The following is a 19,987-nucleotide window of genomic DNA, read 5'->3' on the forward strand; positions in this document are numbered from 1 at the left end:
AACAAAAAACGCAACAAAATACACGTCAAGAGTGCATTATTATTACGAGAAAGGAAGCAATAATAACAAAAACGTCCAGAGAAGTTTTATATTATTGAGACCAGAAGAAAAAAAGTTACTTACCACTTACCACAACCACAAACAGAATACCAGAGAATGCGCAATTACCAGAGACAGACCAGAGAACAAGCATACATAAAAAACAGTAGACCATGAAGGACCAGATTACCAGCCGCAACAGCAGCCGCATCAGCAGCACCACTATAATAGAGAAACAAAAAAACAACATTAGAGAAGGCCTTACACAGAACGTACACAGACCAGATACAGACCAGTTACATACCAGATATAAATCAGACACAGAACAGATACAGACCAGACAGAGGCAAGATACAGACCAAACAGAGACAAGGTACAGACCCAACAAGCAGCCGCAATAGCACTACCAGAATAAAGAAGCGAAAGAATAAACAACGCCAACGAAGACCATACACAGACCATACACAGACCAAATAATCAGCCGCAACAGAACTATTATAATAGAGAAACGAGAGAACAAACAGCATTAGAGAAGACCATACACCGACCGTGCAGAGACCAGATACTTGCCCGACGCATACCAAATAAGCAGATACCAAAGATGGTAGATTGAAAGAGATACTAGAGATAACATAAAAGTAAAGGCAGCAGGACACACGTCAAACGGGCAAAAGAATTATCAAATCCTAACAAATAAATACTTTTAGTGTTAATTTCACGTCTTCCAGTGCTCGTTATCGAATGGTATTTACTATATTCTACTTCAAAGAAGCAGTATCACGTATTACTAATAGTACAAGGTTGTGCTATCAAAAGCTAAAGTGTTATTTTCACTCAAAAGGTTTCCAAAACAGCCATGGTTTGGTAGTAAACGCGTTTTGCAAAAAAGGGGGAAAAAAACGGGGATATGGAAGAATGATGGGGGAGCCCTATCCAACGTCACGGTCAGTAGATTTGTTCTCAGTCTTCTGCCGTGGCAGCCGTAACTGCTGCACTTTAATTTGAAATTGTGCAGTGGGTATTTTCATGTTCATATTTGACTTGATCTCACATCTTTTAAGCGTTTTTGCTAAATTTGACTATGAAAATTGTCATTTTCACACCCAACTTTCTAACACATCCTTAGGGGACTAAAGAAGCTGCATCAAATGATGCTAATTACATTCAGGTTTTTGACCGAAAATAGTGAGCAATTTGCAAAAATATAAAAACAGATTTTCTGTGAATATGTCAAAATCTAGCATATAAAACTCTCATAGAAACAGTTTTCAGTGATGCATTGCATCTCTACGATCAGTTTAATTCTATATGTATTATAGGAAAAGTCTTCATTTTTGGGACGAAAAGCGCGATCGTTTGATTTTCAAAAAATTTTCCTTGCCAATACTCATGAAAAAAGGAGGATTTTCATTGATTTGCGATGGCCTAAAAAATTTTGAGATAAAGTATCAGTAAGTAAGGCGTATCAAGCAGAGCCGTTTGGCGCTATTCTAAGCGTTCACAACGCTTTGTAGCATGAGTTATTCGTGCTTCAAATTGGCTAAATTTAGACAAAATTTGACCAAAAATAAAACGCAGTAGGTCGTGTTGCCACACGAACAAGTAAATCAAAGCTTAACTTGATCATTCTGTGGAATTTGAGGCTTTATAAGGCTAAAATTCACGGAAAAAAAAGAATAAAAAACAATGAAGTCAACTTAATGAAACAGCAAAGAGAGAATGTTCGAATGTTTGATCGGTTAGATCAAAAAATCATCTTTCTTCTCGGATTAAGTTGGATTGGGATATATTCAATAGGCTATATAACATTAAATGAATTAAAGCCATATTAATAAATGTTATCCACTTGATTCTCTCAACAATCATCACTATTAATTGTGGAATTTGAGGCTTGATAGACTAAAATTCACGGATAAAAAAGAATAAAAAAACAGTAATGTCAACTTGATAAAGGTATGTTTTATTATCAAACTTGAAGTGAAATCAGGTTTAAATATATTTCATAAAAAAAATAAAGCAATAGTAAAATACAATAGAAATCAACTGTATTTTATTTTGTGTATAAAATGAACTGAAGATCCTGGAATTGAGTAAAAAAAAGAAGAGTATTTATACATTTGCAACTAGCTTGTAGGATTAGTGATGATAGAGAGCAATAGGTGCTGCTATTGCGATATCTGGCAAATGTTGTTGATGTTTGCTTTAAAGTGGTAATCAATGCAAGAGCACTGGCCATAAGGGTCGATTTGAGTAACCTTGATGGGCTTGGGTGAGCTATCGTCATAGCATGATTTAATGTAACCTTGATGGTTTAAAGTGTGATGTTTGTTATTGAAGCATGGAATCCTTTATCTGGGATATTGTGCAACTATGGCAGCAGGGCATAGTTGTCATATTTGAATATGCTTGTTATTGATTTAATTCTATTTGGATAAAGATACCATCACCTATTACGACCATCATGGGTGTGATTGAATACACTGTGATCAGGAGTGATTCATTCACACGATGTGCGATATAAGCATGCATCTTTACTTTAGTATTTTTAAATGGGTTTTTGATGTACATTTGAGCGCTTTCATTAATAGATCCAAATAGCATGAATTTGAATGAGTGCTATTTGATGAACTTTGGTTTTCAATTAAGTTGCGTTTGGGTGGCTATTTCATTACAAAACTGACAGGTGTAAAGTAAAACTGAAGCCTATCTACTGGCCAGGTAGATGATCCTTCTTATATACTATAACAATGAATAAAAGTTCTATTAATTAGATTAACAAATAAGTCAACTCAGATCAACTAATGTCTAATCATGCTAAAAGACAACTCCAGCAAGCTAATCATGATTTAGCTCTGTCTGGATGAATAATTAGACTCTCATCCGAAGTACCCTGATCTATCCTTTCCATAAGGATAATTAATATCGATCTAGTAGCATGTATCCTGTTGTGCCAGAAGGGCTACAACTGTCTATAAAGATTAAGGTATTCTTGATGGGTAGATATGTCTGTGTTGTGCAACAACATGGACAAGCTATGATAAGTGAAGTGCATCTCAGCTATCTAAATACTGAGGTTCACCAGATGTGATAAGCGTTGTACAAGATAAATTGCTACTTTGGCATTCAGAACTTAGTATAAATAGAATAACTCTTGTCTTCATCAATAAATCTTTAGTTTTTGTGTCTGATCTTATTCAAATAAGTCTTTTCTTGTTTTTATAATATTGAACATTTTTTATAAGCTACAAATAATAATCCTTTTATTCTTTGTGCTTAACATTTTTTAAGATCGTGTAAATCAGAATCTTCCAGATTTTAACCTACCTGTCTAATTTAAACCGAAATATGACTATGAATGATTCTACTGTGTCTCCTGCAGAACAGAACAAGAGTTCAGATGTTCAAGCTGTTGGAAGCGAGCTTTCATACGGAGGAGCTGTAGAGCGACTTCGTCAAGAGGTTCATGGGTTGATCGCTGAAGTTGCGAACAGTGGGGACAAGTCGGACGAAGAGGTCGACGCTTTGAAGGCTGCCCTGTCGAAGAAGTGCTCTAACTTGGAGGCTATAGAGAAAGCTCTCTCTATGGTCACACCTAACCAGAGTCCTTCCAAAGTAACAGTGGTTAGTCAAGGTGCGGCTAATAGTTCAACTGTACCTGATGATCTCCCTTTGTTTCAATGGTTTGGACGTGTCAAAGATGAAAAAAAGGAAGTTTTTGCCAACATTGAGGAGTGTTGTCGCCGGTTTTCTGATAAGTTGAGCAGTTGCACGCTTGATCTTGACGAACACTGGTATCGTTTGCTTCCTCCTTGTCTTCCCGGCGATCTTCGCAATTGGCTTGATGAGTTTGTGAAAGCATCTGGCTCCACTGTGTCTTGGGCTACCTTGAAGGGAGCTATCATCGGTCGTTTTGGTACACCAAAAGAACAGCTCAGATTCGAAAGAATTAGGGAGTTTCTTCGTTGTACTAAAGGAAACGAAGAATCCGTTGATGGTTTCGTAGAGCGGTTTAAGACGTTGAGAAATAGAGCTGACATCAGTGATAAGGGTGTCGTTGCGATGGTGTTTTTTGACGCTTTCCCCAAGGTTACCGCTAGGTTGCTAATGGTTGCTATGAGTCAGGCACCAGAATCGTCATTTTATGACATTGATTATGTGTCCTCTCTCGTGCGCAAGATGGATATGATGGCTATTGAGACGGGTCAAGAATCTTTGGGCTCTGTTTTTGATGGAAGAAAACGCGCTGCTGAAATACCTGTTTCGAACGAAGCAAAGAAGTCTCGGTACGCACCCTCTTCTAGTGGAAACGCTTTTCAAAGTAGCTCTTCGTCGAGATCCAATGGTCCCTCGTCCAACTCTCCACGTTCTGGTGCTAATCGTTTTGGCAAAACATTTGCTGAACATGTTGCTGAAGGGACTTGCTCCAAATGTAACGGTCCTCGACCAAAGGGGCAGATGCATCACTGCAACACTGCTATTCGTACTGGTGGTGGTAACACCCATCAGGGCAATGGTGGTAAAAAAGTTTTGCGTGCCATGACTAAGAAACGTGGTGGCAAACATTCGATGGATGCTGCAATCCAAGCTGCTTTTCTCTCTGCTCGTGTTGATCGTGCGTTAGCTGAGAAAGGTGCTTCTTCCCCTGCTCTCTCCTCTGCTGAACAATCGGTGGATGATGTTGTCCTTGCTCCTTCTTCTGGTGATAGTGACAATATTGATGTTGACCAAGATGCTGTGATGAGTGAAGCTCATGGTATCTTTGAGGATACTGATCTGGTGAATCGTGCCCAGTCTATTCTTCTTGAAAAAGAGATGAGTAGCATGTCTGTGGACGACGATACGCTACAAAATATATTTACTCAGCAATGTAAGTACGATGCTAGATTTAGTGCTCCACCTACTATGACCACCAATGCTATTTGTGTTCCTATTGTGGTTCAAAATGTCATTTGCTTTGGTTTAGTGGATACGGGTGCTACGTTTTCGTGCGTCACTGACAAGTTCTTTCAATTCTTAGGAGGAACCTCTCTTGCTGGATTTGAGGCTAATGATGATGATGAGAGCTTTGTTCAAATGGCTCATGAAGTAACGACTGTGCCTAGAATAGGTGCGGTACGTTTGCACATTAGCTACAATAAATCAAATAAAAACCATTTGTTTGAAGTATTTCCATTCTATTCTGAGGAAAACGTACCTGTATTGCTTGGTATGGATATTTTGTCCAAGCTTGGCATTGGTCTTACGGGCTTGGTGAGTCAACATGGCTTTCAATCAGGTCCTCGTGTACCAGATCCTATTGATGATGGTATTACTCCAAACGCACATCCTTTTGGTAGTGAGGAAGAGAGACAACCGTTTCTACTTGCACTAAAGGGGTTATTAGAAGAGAATTCGCGCATTGATATGAAGAATACTCAGTGTAATCTGCCGGATTCGATTATTAAGCTTGATACTAAACCAGGTGCTGTCGCTTGGCGAGCTCAATATCCTTTGCCTGAAGCTTATCGTGATGCTGTTGCCAAACAAATTCAGATATGGCTTGATGAGGGTGTTGTTGAAAGATCTGCTAGTCATACACGTTTCAATCATCCGTTGTTGGTTGTAAAGAAAAAGGACGCTGATGGTAATTACACAATGTCTAAGCCTAGAGTGGTGTGTGACGTTCGTAAGTTGAATGCTATCTTGGAAGTGGATGACAAACAACAGTTACCTTTGATCTCTCATATCCATCAGAGCATTGGTACGAAAATGATTCATACTTGTCTCGATATCCATGCTTGCTTTACTAGCTTTGGTTTGGATCCAGAGCAAGCTCATAAAGTTTCATTTACTTGTCCCTTCACGAATATCCAATACACCCATAAAAAGGCTGCTTATGGAATTCGCCATGTCGGATCGGTGGTTGTACGCACATTGCAAACACTGCTCTCTGATTTGAATACAAGCTCTAGTTCTACTTCGTTTCCTACTGATGGTGATCACTCGGTTTCCTGCTATGTAGATGACATCTTATGCAGTAGTAATGGGAGCCTACAAGATCACTATGCGTTGGTTGCTGAGGTAATTCGTCGTTTAACCGATGCTAATTTGGTGCTCAATCCTGAGAAAGTCGTCTTCGCTCAGCGTAGTATTTATCTCTTGGGATGGAGTGTTATTAATGGTAAATTACTGCCTGACGGTAGAAAACTTACCAACATTGCAGATTGGCCGGCTATTACCACTGGTCGTCAATTGGCATCTTTCTTGGGTTTAATGTCGTACTTTCGTGCTGCCATTCCATGTTATTCTCGTCTGACTCGAGATCTTGATAGCTTGAAACAGTACAAAGATCTAACAGATGTTTGGAATGAGTCTCATACAAAAGCGATTGCCGACTTGAAGGATGCACTTACGATGGCACTTGTGCTGTCACCTCCTGATTTTTCGATTCGATTTCACTTGGCTACTGATGCTAGTTTAACTGCTCTTGGCGCGGTTTTATATCAAGTGGTCAACGATGAAATTCGATATGTAGGTCTCGTATCTCGTAAATTGTCTGTTTCTGAGCGTAACTACAGTACTACGAAAAGGGAATTGCTAGGGATTTGCTATGCCTTGGTTAAGTTTCATCGTTTTCTGTATATGCGAGAGTTTACCTTACATACGGACCATAAGAGTCTGATCTACTTGAATACACAGGAAGTCCCCAATGCACTCATGCTTGGATGGTGGGAGACCATTTTTTCTTATACTTTCGATATTGTGCATTTGCCCGGTGTCCTTAACGTAATTCCTGATGCTTTATCTCGACTTTACGAAGATTCGGATGCTGATGCTTCAGCACGACATCTTCTGGGGGGCAGGTACTATGCTGATGGTGGTGAAAGTGTAAAGAGAAAGAAAAAGGGTTCCAAAAACAAACTCAAGGTTGTCACACCTTCGCCTCCAATGAAACGTATTTTGGTCAAGACAACTAAGGCGTTACGATCTAATTCTTTTAGCAACCATGCACGCACTGCGGTAAACGCTACTCTTATCAAAGATGGCACCACCACAGCTGTCTCGCAAAAGCAAAAGGAATTCATATTGCGTACGCTTAGGTTTGCTGACTATATCACTCCTCCTGCTAATGAAAGAGACAATATGATCATTGCTCAGCATCTGGTTGGACATTTTGGGATCAAACATGTTGAAACTGCAATTCATCATGAAGGGTTTCACTGGGTGAACATTCGGAAAGACATAGAAAGAATATTAGCTGATTGTGACGAGTGTAACAGGTACAATATCGCTAGAGAGGGATATCATCCTTTCCGTAGTGTCAATGCAGCCCAACCTTTGGATCATTGGTGCATGGATCTCGGTGATATGGGTGTTACTAGCTCTTTCGGCAGCAACTTTCTATTTGTCCTTACTGATTACTTTACGAGATTTACTGTGATAAGATGCATTCCAGACAAGAAGGCTACGACAATTGCCAGGGAAATGCTTCAAGTTTTCTCACTTTTTGGATGGCCAATCAAGTTGACTTCAGACAGAGGCCTGGAATGGATAAATGAGGTGGTCCGTGCTATGATGGACATCAGTGGGATAGACCATCGCCTGTCATTAGGGTACAATCCATTGGGTAACTCGGTTTCTGAGTCATTTATCAAAATATGTAAGTTAACGACTATCAAGTTGTTAAAAGGTAAGAGGGATCAATGGGAGCACTTCATTCCGTGGGTGAATTACTGCATCAATGTCAAGTATGCTCGGCTACATAAATCTCGTCCGTATACACTTTTGTTTAATCGTCAACCAAATGGTCTGGCTGATTACTCAAAGGTGGACTATTCCAAACGTTTGGAGAAAGCTGATAACAGACTCATTGACAAACGATACCGTTTTGTACAAGATGTTCTTATCCCGGCTATTTCTAAGCGTATTGTGGATACACAAAATGCTGATCATGCTAACTTTGCGAAGAAACATAAGGTCATTGCCGAACCCTATCCTATTGGTAGTAAAGTTATGATTAAAAATGTTCATCGTCAAAATAAGTTAGATGAACGGTATGAAGGACCTTATTTGATTCATAGTATAACCGATAAAGGTTCCTATGTGCTGGCTGACAAGACGGGTGCACTCCTTAGTCGAGATGTGCCTACCCATCATATCAAGTACCAAGTCGCTGCGAATCCTCAGCCAATCACAATTGATGAGTTCTCTGCAGAGCATTACGAAATTCAAGCTGTGATTGATCATAGAGGATCTCCTGGTAACTATGAGTATAAGGTAAAATGGAAAGGGTTCGATGATCCTAGTGAAGATACTTGGGAGCCTGTGAAAAACTTTGATTCGGCCAAACACATTGAGCTGTATTGGGCTCGAAGAGAAGGTGCAAAGGCTGCTGGTAAACGTAGGTTAGCTCCTCAAACAGTTAACTGGCGAACTCCTACTACTCGCGAAATTGATCAGAGTGGTAGATCAAACAGGTCTTAAATGGCTACTAGCATGATGGGATCAAGTCTTTTCCTTACATTTTTGTCCTATGAAAGGTTTTTACACAAGGTTTTTACTGACTGATCTCGGATGCAGTGTCATTTGGTAATTATTTATTGGAAAGTGCTTTATGTGCTATATTGTCATGATGTTTTGTAATCTGGGATTACGAAATGTCCACAAGAAGTACCTGAATCTGGGGGGGCAATGTTGTGCCAGAAGGGCTACAACTGTCTATAAAGATTAAGGTATTCTTGATGGGTAGATATGTCTGTGTTGTGCAACAACATGGACAAGCTATGATAAGTGAAGTGCATCTCAGCTATCTAAATACTGAGGTTCACCAGATGTGATAAGCGTTGTACAAGATAAATTGCTACTTTGGCATTCAGAACTTAGTATAAATAGAATAACTCTTGTCTTCATCAATAAATCTTTAGTTTTTGTGTCTGATCTTATTCAAATAAGTCTTTTCTTGTTTTTATAATATTGAACATTTTTTATAAGCTACAAATAATAATCCTTTTATTCTTTGTGCTTAACATATCCGATAGGTACAGTCTTCTTAGTCTATATTAATAGTACACATCTGAGTGTATATCGCTAAGCATACATCTTTAGCATGTATCTGGATATATGGCATGTCTATAGCATATCGTATGCATGTCTATAGCATGTTTCATATATAGTACAAGTCTGTAGTACATAAGGTATCTGTAGCTAGTATCACGTATATAAGCATGTGTCTTATAGCGTGGATCATGAAGTGCACATCTGAAGCAACAAGCTCATATTGCATTAATCTTGGTGCCTATCCAGATATGGTAAACATCCGTAGTCAATGTCGGAATACAAGTATAAGTCTATAGTGCCATCCATGTCCGTGGTGCCATCTATAGCCTATATCTTATATACAGTGCGCGAAAAAAACGTTCCAGTGTTTTGCCAATTCGTAGTTTTACACTTACAGCTCTGTCAATTTTTTCCAGTTTTAAAACTAAAGTGAGACTACGAAAGCTTGAGTTTTTAGCCACAAAATGAGCTACTAAAATAATTGATACAGTAGATATTAAGCAAGTGCAACTGACGTAAATTAAAAAATTTCGATTTTGTAAAATTGGAAATATCGCTTGATGACCTTATTGTTTGTATACATTCCACGAAAATAATCTGAGAGCCGTAATTTTTTATATCAGTTATGTTTAAAATGTTAGTTATCCGAGGAATGCTTAGAAAAGTATAAAGAAGCCTGAGATTTTGGTCTTTTCCCTCATTATATTTTACCATCTTTACTTCATCATTTTTTTAACATGACACGTCCCATTCCTCAGGAGGTTCAAGGATCTGTCAAGGCTCTTTTCAACCAAGGTTGCTCCCTCCGTGCCATTCAAAAAATCTTCCCAAATTTGTCCGTCAGTGTACTTTCTCGCTATAGGAAGAAGTTTCTTGGTCATTCAAAACATGCCAAACCCGGAAGACGCAGCAAAATTACTACGCAAAATATGAACTACATTGAGAGGAATCTCCGCAATGGTAATTTAGACGGCCCCAAGGGTGTGCAGTGCTACCTTGCTCATATGGGAGTTCAGATGACTTTGAGGAATATACAGTATATACTCAAGCGCAAAGGGTTCAAGGCTAAAAGAAAGGTAAAGACCAATTTCGTGTCTGCGGAGAACCGGAAAAAACGTCTTGTGTGGGCCAAGAGACATCGACATTTGACTGCGGACGATTGGCGTAAATGGGGATTTTCCGATGAAACCAGGGTCAACATTTGGGGATCTGACGGCGAATCTTTCTACTGGACTGACAGGCCCACTGAGTTGATGCCTCATCAAACTGAGGCTCAAGTTCAGGGAGATGGTGGTGGCGTTGTTTTCTGGGGCATGATAACAGCGGAGGAACCCAGCTATGGTTCCACTATTACCGAAGGAACTGTTAACTCAGAAGTTTATGCTGAAATTCTGGACTCATCTTTGCTAGACACTATCGAGTACTATGGGCTGGACAAGAAAACGTTTAGATTCCAGCAAGATAACGCAAGACCACATACTTCTGGTCCCATTGAAAAATGGTTCACGTATCACGGATTCTCTGTTCAAAATGTTCTTGATTGGCCTCCCCCCAAAGCCCTGACCTAAACCCCATTGAACATGTCTGGCATCAACTAAAACGTCGTTTGAACAAGTACCCTACTAGGGCCACCAGCATTTCTGAGTTAGAAGACAGAATTGAACAGGAATGTTATAAATTCACAAAAGAAGACTGTCTTAAATACATAGGCAGCATGCCACGCCGAATCAAAGCGGTTATCAAGAGTAAAGGTGGTCCAACTAAATATTGAGCTTTTTTATAAGATTTAATAAATTCGACTTTTCACTTTTCATGAGGCTACCATTCTTTTTCTAATTACGTGAATAAAGTGCATAATATATCATCTGATAGCCAACTACTTAGGCTATTTATGAAACTAAGCAAACCCCAGTAGCTTTGATATTTGCAGAGAAAGCTGGCTATAAGTGCAATTTGGCAAAACACTGGAACGTTTTTTTCGCGCACTGTATTTCTGCGATCGATAATTACTTAATCAATGGAACTTTCGGGTAGATATAGTACTTGATATAGCAACTGATAATCAGATCAATGCTTGCTATCAGTTTCCAGAACCTTCGAGTATACGCTGGCGCCTTTTAGTCGCTTTCTTCAAATTTGGCTTAAATCTAAATTTAGGCACGACAAAACTGTCAGGGTTGAAGGGTATTCTGACAGTGATTTAGATCTGCAGGATATCATTGACAAACTAAACACAAACAAGAATAAGAAGCGCAGGTTTAAACCTAGAGCGCCAGCTACCAGGAACATTAAACAGCGATTAACCTGGATAGCGCACAACATTACACAAACTATATTGGATAAAATCAATGTTCAAATCTAATATTAATAAAGCACCTTTTTATCCATTCAACTAAAAGGCTGTAACATCTTCCTGCACACTCTCTATATCTACTTCCATTTATATCTCGATCAGATCTCAGATTGCATATACTACCTCCACGTATTAGCATCTGACAAAACATGATAAATATCAAGCTCTCTATAATGATTACCTTGGTGGTTGGTAATCAAGATATAAGTATTGTTGTGTGGAAAGGAAGACTGTAAGAACTATCCCAATAATTATGAGAGATGAATTTAAGGGTTCTTTAGGTTTGTTCGTACTAGATTGGCACTAGTAACTAAACTCCAGATTAGAATAAGAAAAAAAATGGATGATGTTTATTAAGATGCAATTCAAAATACTATTTATATATGCTATCGTTCTATTGTTATTCTCCTGTCAGGCTCAATTCAGATCCGAATGTCAGTGCCCTGATCAAATGTAACCCCAAATTGGATTGCTTTCAATTTAATGACAATTTCATGTACCCGCGTTTTTGAGTCGATCCCATTGTTTAAAATAGTAACACCCCAATTCCATTGTTGTAATTCCACTTGAATCTTGCATCGATTCGGCATCAATTGGTTTGCATCTATCCTGAGTCAAAGTCCAGAGTCAAATCCACATTTCAAAAATAGTAATGCTTGGCTATTAGCGCGCAATCTCATTTAGATCCCTGACTAATTCATCGATTCAACATTATCGGCTCCAAATATTGATTAGATTTTCGGCTAAACTTGACAAGAAGCACCACGATCAAACGAATATGTAACAACAACAAAATAGAAGCGACACCAATTGAGTAAGCACTAACATTGATTAGCAATACACCAAATAGAGACCACATCAACTAGAATAACAGTATCAACGCACCATCAAGAGATAACATACAGTTTTACAACAATTATATGAGTGTGTCAATGCACCAGAACACCGCACCAACGAGGAGTAACCCTTCAAGTAAGACATAGTGGATAAGTTAGAGAATTATACCTTGAATCCACCACCTGGCGCCTTTCCCATATACGGTATAATGCCTTTTTAGGAAATAGAGATAGAGCCAAGTAACCAAGAGAAAGATACACACGTATCAAAATGTCGTGCCTAAATTTAGGTTTAAGCCAGATTTGAAGAAAGCGACTAAAAGGCGCCAGCGTATACTCGAAGAAGGTTCTGAAAACTGATAGCAGGCATTGATCTGATTATCAGTTGCTATATCAAGTACTATATCTGCTCGAAAGTTTGATTGATTAAGTAATTATCGATAGTAGAAATAGTATAAATATAAGTTGTAAATGCATTCAATAAACAGCATCTTCGAACATAATCTCAATCTATTAGTTACACTCTAAGTTATTTGTTAACTCCTACCATTGGATCTATCTATCAAGACGACATGTATTAGGAAGCGTAGGGTGATCATCACAACTTATATAATCGAATATCAATAAATGGATTAAAGAAGTCGACAGGAGACAAAATTTGGCCAATCTTGAACAGAAGAAAAACAAACTGAGTTTGAATGATTTCTGGCATCTTTATAGCCTGTATCATCATGATATTCACTAGGAATGATGGCTGCAATCTCGTTGACAGTTGGCAGGTTTTGAGTGCGCGTATTTTCGCGAACAATTAGCTCCAATCTCATTTGAGGGTTCAATCGAATACGGACATCCTTGTTGATAAAATTTCAGGTCTATCATCCTTCCTCTTCAGTCAGAATCTCATGATCATGCTTGTAAATGCGAACAAAGACTTTTTGATATTATGCATCTGGTTGGCCACGACGACGCTATTTTCATTTGAGCCTGTTATACGATTTTGGAGTATAAAGGTTGCTTTGAAAAATAAAGAAGAATATGGCTTTATTTTTATTATAGAAAAACAAGAAGATAAACCAAGACCAAAGGAGAGAAACTACTATCACTCCAATAGCAGTGATAGCAGTTCACCAGAGAGGGTCGCCAGGCCAGAGTAGGTATCGATAGCCCGACTATTTACAACCGAGTGAGTGAAAGGAGGGTTGACCGCGGCGCACACAAACGATGCCCCCCTAATCACCCACGCCCATCAATAAATTTAGGGCGTAAAGCAGTTTTAAGCAGAGAAACAATATTAGTAAAAGGAACCTTTTGCATTCATAAAAGATACGTACCAGTTTGTATATGATTGCATATGGCCGCTTTGACTCGATTTCACCTCCAGAAAGAATATCAAAGCAGCCATACAGAACAGTTCCCTTGAGGATTGCATTCCCTAGATTGGATTGCTTTCATACACAGGAGTTTTTTTAGGACCCTTCACTACCCTTATCCTCACGCCTAGCGTATAGTCGTCTCTTGCCGCAGCCAAAACAAGAGGAACTTTTCCTTACTTTGGGCAGATAGCACACGAAGATTATCAGCTTGGTGAGCCGTTACCCCACCAACTACCTACTCTTCAATTACATGATATAGACCACATGCAAAAGAGCACATGATGTAACATGTATACGCGAGATCAACAGCTTGGTAGGCCGTCACCCTACCAACTACCCTATTCTCGTAAAGAACCAATACGGATAGCGTACATAGCAACACGAAAGTTACTAGGAGATGGCATGTATTCCGTAGTATATAAATGGACGCATTTGTGGCTAAATCCGGTTTGGGGAGAGTTCAGGCTAATACTCCATCATCGAATGATTGCCAAGATAGATCTGTATGAGAAGGCAAAGCAACCCAATCTCTTCGTAAAAAGCAGCATCTTTTCAGAGCCAAGACCAGTGGCAAGCCGGCCAAGGATATAAAGGCACCACTTGATACCGCCAAAGGACCAGATAGAAAGAGACCAAGACCAAATAGAAAGAGACGACCAAAAAAGCAGACAGAAAGGGGGAGAAAAACCAAAAGACCAGTGTGATTATGCATAAAAATACAACGCGTTTCAGAGTCACATTCCGAAACACTATTATGATGTTACTAACAGCACTACACTGCAAAATTTCTGAGTGGCGTAGAATTATGGGCTTCACTTGGGAGTCCTTTGAATAGAAATTTGGACACTTTTTGAGGGGCGGCGCTGCTGCTGGATGACCCAAATGCTTTTCTGATGATAACAATGATGGTTATGACGCTAAGCAATTGTCCTTTCAACTCCATGATCCCCATTTGATCAGCATCGCAACCATCATTGTTATCATCAGCAACACCACCAGCAAAAATAATTCAAGCTCAGTTTGTTTTTCTTCTGTTCAAGATTGGCCAAATTTTGTCTCCTGTCGACTTCTTTAATCCATTTATTGATATTCGATTATATAAGTTGTGATGATCACCCTACGCTTCCTAATACATGTCGTCTTGATAGATAGATCCAATGGTAGGAGTTAACAAATAACTTAGAGTGTAACTAATAGATTGAGATTATGTTCGAAGATGCTGTTTATTGAATGCATTTACAACTTATATTTATACTATTTCTACTATCGATAATTACTTAATCAATCAAACTTTCGAGCAGATATAGTACTTGATATAGCAACTGATAATCAGATCAATGCCTGCTATCAGTTTTCAGAACCTTCTTCGAGTATACGCTGGCGCCTTTTAGTCGCTTTCTTCAAATCTGGCTTAAACCTAAATTTAGGCACGACATTTTGATACGTGTGTATCTTTCTCTTGGTTACTTGGCTCTATCTCTATTTCCTAAAAAGGCATTATACCGTATATGGGAAAGGCGCCAGGTGGTGGATTCAAGGTATAATTCTCTAACTTATCCACTATGTCTTACTTGAAGGGTTACTCCTCGTTGGTGCGGTGTTCTGGTGCATTGACACACTCATATAATTGTTGTAAAACTGTATGTTATCTCTTGATGGTGCGTTGATACTGTTATTCTAGTTGATGTGGTCTCTATTTGGTGTATTGCTAATCAATGTTAGTGCTTACTCAATTGGTGTCGCTTCTATTTTGTTGTTGTTACATATTCGTTTGATCGTGGTGCTTCTTGTCAAGTTTAGCCGAAAATCTAATCAATATTTGGAGCCGATAATGTTGAATCGATGAATTAGTCAGGGATCTAAATGAGATTGCGCGCTAATAGCCAAGCATTACTATTTTTGAAATGTGGATTTGACTCTGGACTTTGACTCAGGATAGATGCAAACCAATTGATGCCGAATCGATGCAAGATTCAAGTGGAATTACAACAATGGAATTGGGGTGTTACTATTTTAAACAATGGGATCGACTCAAAAACGCGGGTACATGAAATTGTCATTAAATTGAAAGCAATCCAATTTGGGGTTACATTTGATCAGGGCACTGACATTCGGATCTGAATTGAGCCTGACAGGAGAATAACAATAGAACGATAGCATATATAAATAGTATTTTGAATTGCATCTTAATAAACATCATCCATTTTTTTTCTTATTCTAATCTGGAGTTTAGTTACTAGTGCCAATCTAGTACGAACAAACCTAAAGAACCCTTAAATTCATCTCTCATAATTATTGGGATAGTTCTTACAGTCTTCCTTTCCACACAACAATACTTATATCTTGATTACCAACCACCAAGGTAATCATTATAGAGAGCTTGATATTTATCATGTTTTGTCAGATGCTAATACGTGGAGGTAGTATATGCAATCTGAGATCTGATCGAGATATAAATGGAAGTAGATATAGAGAGTGTGCAGGAAGATGTTACAGCCTTTTAGTTGAATGGATAAAAAGGTGCTTTATTAATATTAGATTTGAACATTGATTTTATCCAATATAGTTTGTGTAATGTTGTGCGCTATCCAGGTTAATCGCTGTTTAATGTTCCTGGTAGCTGGCGCTCTAGGTTTAAACCTGCGCTTCTTATTCTTGTTTGTGTTTAGTTTGTCAATGATATCCTGCAGATCTAAATCACTGTCAGAATACCCTTCAACCCTGACAGTTTTGTCGTGCCTAAATTTAGATTTAAGCCAAATTTGAAGAAAGCGACTAAAAGGCGCCAGCGTATACTCGAAGGTTCTGGAAACTGATAGCAAGCATTGATCTGATTATCAGTTGCTATATCAAGTACTATATCTACCCGAAAGTTCCATTGATTAAGTAATTATCGATCGCAGAAATACAGTGCGCGAAAAAAACGTTCCAGTGTTTTGCCAAATTGCACTTATAGCCAGCTTTCTCTGCAAATATCAAAGCTACTGGGGTTTGCTTAGTTTCATAAATAGCCTAAGTAGTTGGCTATCAGATGATATATTATGCACTTTATTCACGTAATTAGAAAAAGAATGGTAGCCTCATGAAAAGTGAAAAGTCGAATTTATTAAATCTTATAAAAAAGCTCAATATTTAGTTGGACCACCTTTACTCTTGATAACCGCTTTGATTCGGCGTGGCATGCTGCCTATGTATTTAAGACAGTCTTCTTTTGTGAATTTATAACATTCCTGTTCAATTCTGTCTTCTAACTCAGAAATGCTGGTGGCCCTAGTAGGGTACTTGTTCAAACGACGTTTTAGTTGATGCCAGACATGTTCAATGGGGTTTAGGTCAGGGCTTTGGGGGGAGGCCAATCAAGAACATTTTGAACAGAGAATCCGTGATACGTGAACCATTTTTCAATGGGACCAGAAGTATGTGGTCTTGCGTTATCTTGCTGGAATCTAAACGTTTTCTTGTCCAGCCCATAGTACTCGATAGTGTCTAGCAAAGATGAGTCCAGAATTTCAGCATAAACTTCTGAGTTAACAGTTCCTTCGGTAATAGTGGAACCATAGCTGGGTTCCTCCGCTGTTATCATGCCCCAGAAAACAACGCCACCACCATCTCCCTGAACTTGAGCCTCAGTTTGATGAGGCATCAACTCAGTGGGCCTGTCAGTCCGGTAGAAAGATTCGCCGTCAGATCCCCAAATGTTGACCCTGGTTTCATCGGAAAATCCCCATTTACGCCAATCGTCCGCAGTCAAATGTCGATGTCTCTTGGCCCACACAAGACGTTTTTTCCGGTTCTCCGCAGACACGAAATTGGTCTTTACCTTTCTTTTAGCCTTGAACCCTTTGCGCTTGAGTATATACTGTATATTCCTCAAAGTCATCTGAACTCCCATATGAGCAAGGTAGCACTGCACACCCTTGGGGCCGTCTAAATTACCATTGCGGAGATTCCTCTCAATGTAGTTCATATTTTGCGTAGTAATTTTGCTGCGTCTTCCGGGTTTGGCATGTTTTGAATGACCAAGAAACTTCTTCCTATAGCGAGAAAGTACACTGACGGACAAATTTGGGAAGATTTTTTGAATGGCACGGAGGGAGCAACCTTGGTTGAAAAGAGCCTTGACAGATCCTTGAACCTCCTGAGGAATGGGACGTGTCATGTTAAAAAAATGATGAAGTAAAGATGGTAAAATATAATGAGGGAAAAGACCAAAATCTCAGGCTTCTTTATACTTTTCTAAGCATTCCTCGGATAACTAACATTTTAAACATAACTGATATAAAAAATTACGGCTCTCAGATTATTTTCGTGGAATGTATACAAACAATAAGGTCATCAAGCGATATTTCCAATTTTACAAAATCGAAATTTTTTAATTTACGTCAGTTGCACTTGCTTAATATCTACTGTATCAATTATTTTAGTAGCTCATTTTGTGGCTAAAAACTCAAGCTTTCGTAGTCTCACTTTAGTTTTAAAACTGGAAAAAATTGACAGAGCTGTAAGTGTAAAACTACGAATTGGCAAAACACTGGAACGTTTTTTTCGCGCACTGTATATAAGATATAGGCTATAGATGGCACCACGGACATGGATGGCACTATAGACTTATACTTGTATTCCGACATTGACTACGGATGTTTACCATATCTGGATAGGCACCAAGATTAATGCAATATGAGCTTGTTGCTTCAGATGTGCACTTCATGATCCACGCTATAAGACACATGCTTATATACGTGATACTAGCTACAGATACCTTATGTACTACAGACTTGTACTATATATGAAACATGCTATAGACATGCATACGATATGCTATAGACATGCCATATATCCAGATACATGCTAAAGATGTATGCTTAGCGATATACACTCAGATGTGTACTATTAATATAGACTAAGAAGACTGTACCTATCGGATACATGCTACTAGATCGATATTAATTATCCTTATGGAAAGGATAGATCAGGGTACTTCGGATGAGAGTCTAATTATTCATCCAGACAGAGCTAAATCATGATTAGCTTGCTGGAGTTGTCTTTTAGCATGATTAGACATTAGTTGATCTGAGTTGACTTATTTGTTAATCTAATTAATAGAACTTTTATTCATTGTTATAGTATATAAGAAGGATCATCTACCTGGCCAGTAGATAGGCTTCAGTTTTACTTTACACCTGTCAGTTTTGTAATGAAATAGCCACCCAAACGCAACTTAATTGAAAACCAAAGTTCATCAAATAGCACTCATTCAAATTCATGCTATTTGGATCTATTAATGAAAGCGCTCAAATGTACATCAAAAACCCATTTAAAAATACTAAAGTAAAGATGCATGCTTATATCGCACATCGTGTGAATGAATCACTCCTGATCACAGTGTATTCAATCACACCCATGATGGTCGTAATAAGTGATGGAATCTTTATCCAAAAAGAATCAAATCAATAACAAGCATATTCAAATATGACAACTATGCCCTGCTGCCATAGTTGCACAATATCCCAGATAAAGGATTCCATACTTCAATAACAAACATCACACTTTAAACCATCAAGGTTACATTAAATCATGCTATGACGATAGCTCACCCAAGCCCATCAAGGTTACTCAAATCGACCCTTATGGCCAGTGCTCTTGCATTGATTACCACTTTAAAGCAAACATCAACAACATTTGCCAGATATCGCAATAGCAGCACCTATTGCTCTCTATCATCACTAATCTTACAAGCTAGTTGCAAATGTACAAATACTCTTCTTTTTTTTACTCAATTCCAGGATCTTCAGTTCATTTTATACACAAAATAAAATACAGTTGATTTCTATTGTATTTTACTATTGCTTTATTTTTTTTATGAAATATATTTAAACCTGATTTCACTTCAAGTTTGATAATAAAACATACCTTTATCAAGTTGACATTACTGTTTTTTTATTCTTTTTTATCCGTGAATTTTAGTCTATCAAGCCTCAAATTCCACAATTAATAGTGATGATTGTTGAGAGAATCAAGTGGATAACATTTATTAATATGGCTTTAATTCATTTAATGTTATATAGCCTATTGAATATATCCCAATCCAACTTAATCCGAGAAGAAAGATGATTTTTTGATCTAACCGATCAAACATTCGAACATTCTCTCTTTGCTGTTTCATTAAGTTGACTTCATTGTTTTTTATTCTTTTTTTTCCGTGAATTTTAGCCTTATAAAGCCTCAAATTCCACAGAATGATCAAGTTAAGCTTTGATTTACTTGTTCGTGTGGCAACACGACCTACTGCGTTTTATTTTTGGTCAAATTTTGTCTAAATTTAGCCAATTTGAAGCACGAATAACTCATGC

General features: G+C 38.4%; 3 protein-coding genes across 3 annotated transcripts; 2 read left to right on the forward strand and 1 right to left on the reverse strand.

Moving 5' to 3' along the window:
- Positions 1 to 3,384: 3,384 nt before the first annotated feature.
- On the forward strand, positions 3,385 to 8,502 carry ATC70_004486 (S1 motif domain-containing protein; the record flags this gene model as incomplete). The annotated part of the gene is made up of 1 exon (XM_064823788.1): positions 3,385 to 8,502. The coding sequence occupies one exon, from the start codon at positions 3,385 to 3,387 to the stop codon at positions 8,500 to 8,502; it is 5,118 nt and encodes a 1,705-aa protein (XP_064688613.1).
- A 1,310-nt stretch (positions 8,503 to 9,812) lies between these two features.
- On the forward strand, positions 9,813 to 10,643 carry ATC70_004487 (uncharacterized protein; the record flags this gene model as incomplete). Its single annotated transcript, XM_064823789.1, has 1 exon — positions 9,813 to 10,643. One exon carries the CDS (start codon positions 9,813 to 9,815, stop codon positions 10,641 to 10,643), a length of 831 nt encoding a protein of 276 aa, XP_064688614.1.
- A 6,322-nt stretch (positions 10,644 to 16,965) lies between these two features.
- Positions 16,966 to 17,796, reverse strand: ATC70_004488 (uncharacterized protein; the record flags this gene model as incomplete). Its single annotated transcript, XM_064823790.1, has 1 exon — positions 16,966 to 17,796. The coding sequence occupies one exon, from the start codon at positions 17,794 to 17,796 to the stop codon at positions 16,966 to 16,968; it is 831 nt and encodes a 276-aa protein (XP_064688615.1).
- Positions 17,797 to 19,987: the final 2,191 nt, after the last annotated feature.

Source organism: Mucor velutinosus (genome assembly GCF_035048745.1).
Source record: "Mucor velutinosus strain NIH1002 chromosome Unknown tig00001540, whole genome shotgun sequence".
In the NCBI taxonomy this organism is placed as follows: domain Eukaryota; kingdom Fungi; phylum Mucoromycota; class Mucoromycetes; order Mucorales; family Mucoraceae; genus Mucor; species Mucor velutinosus.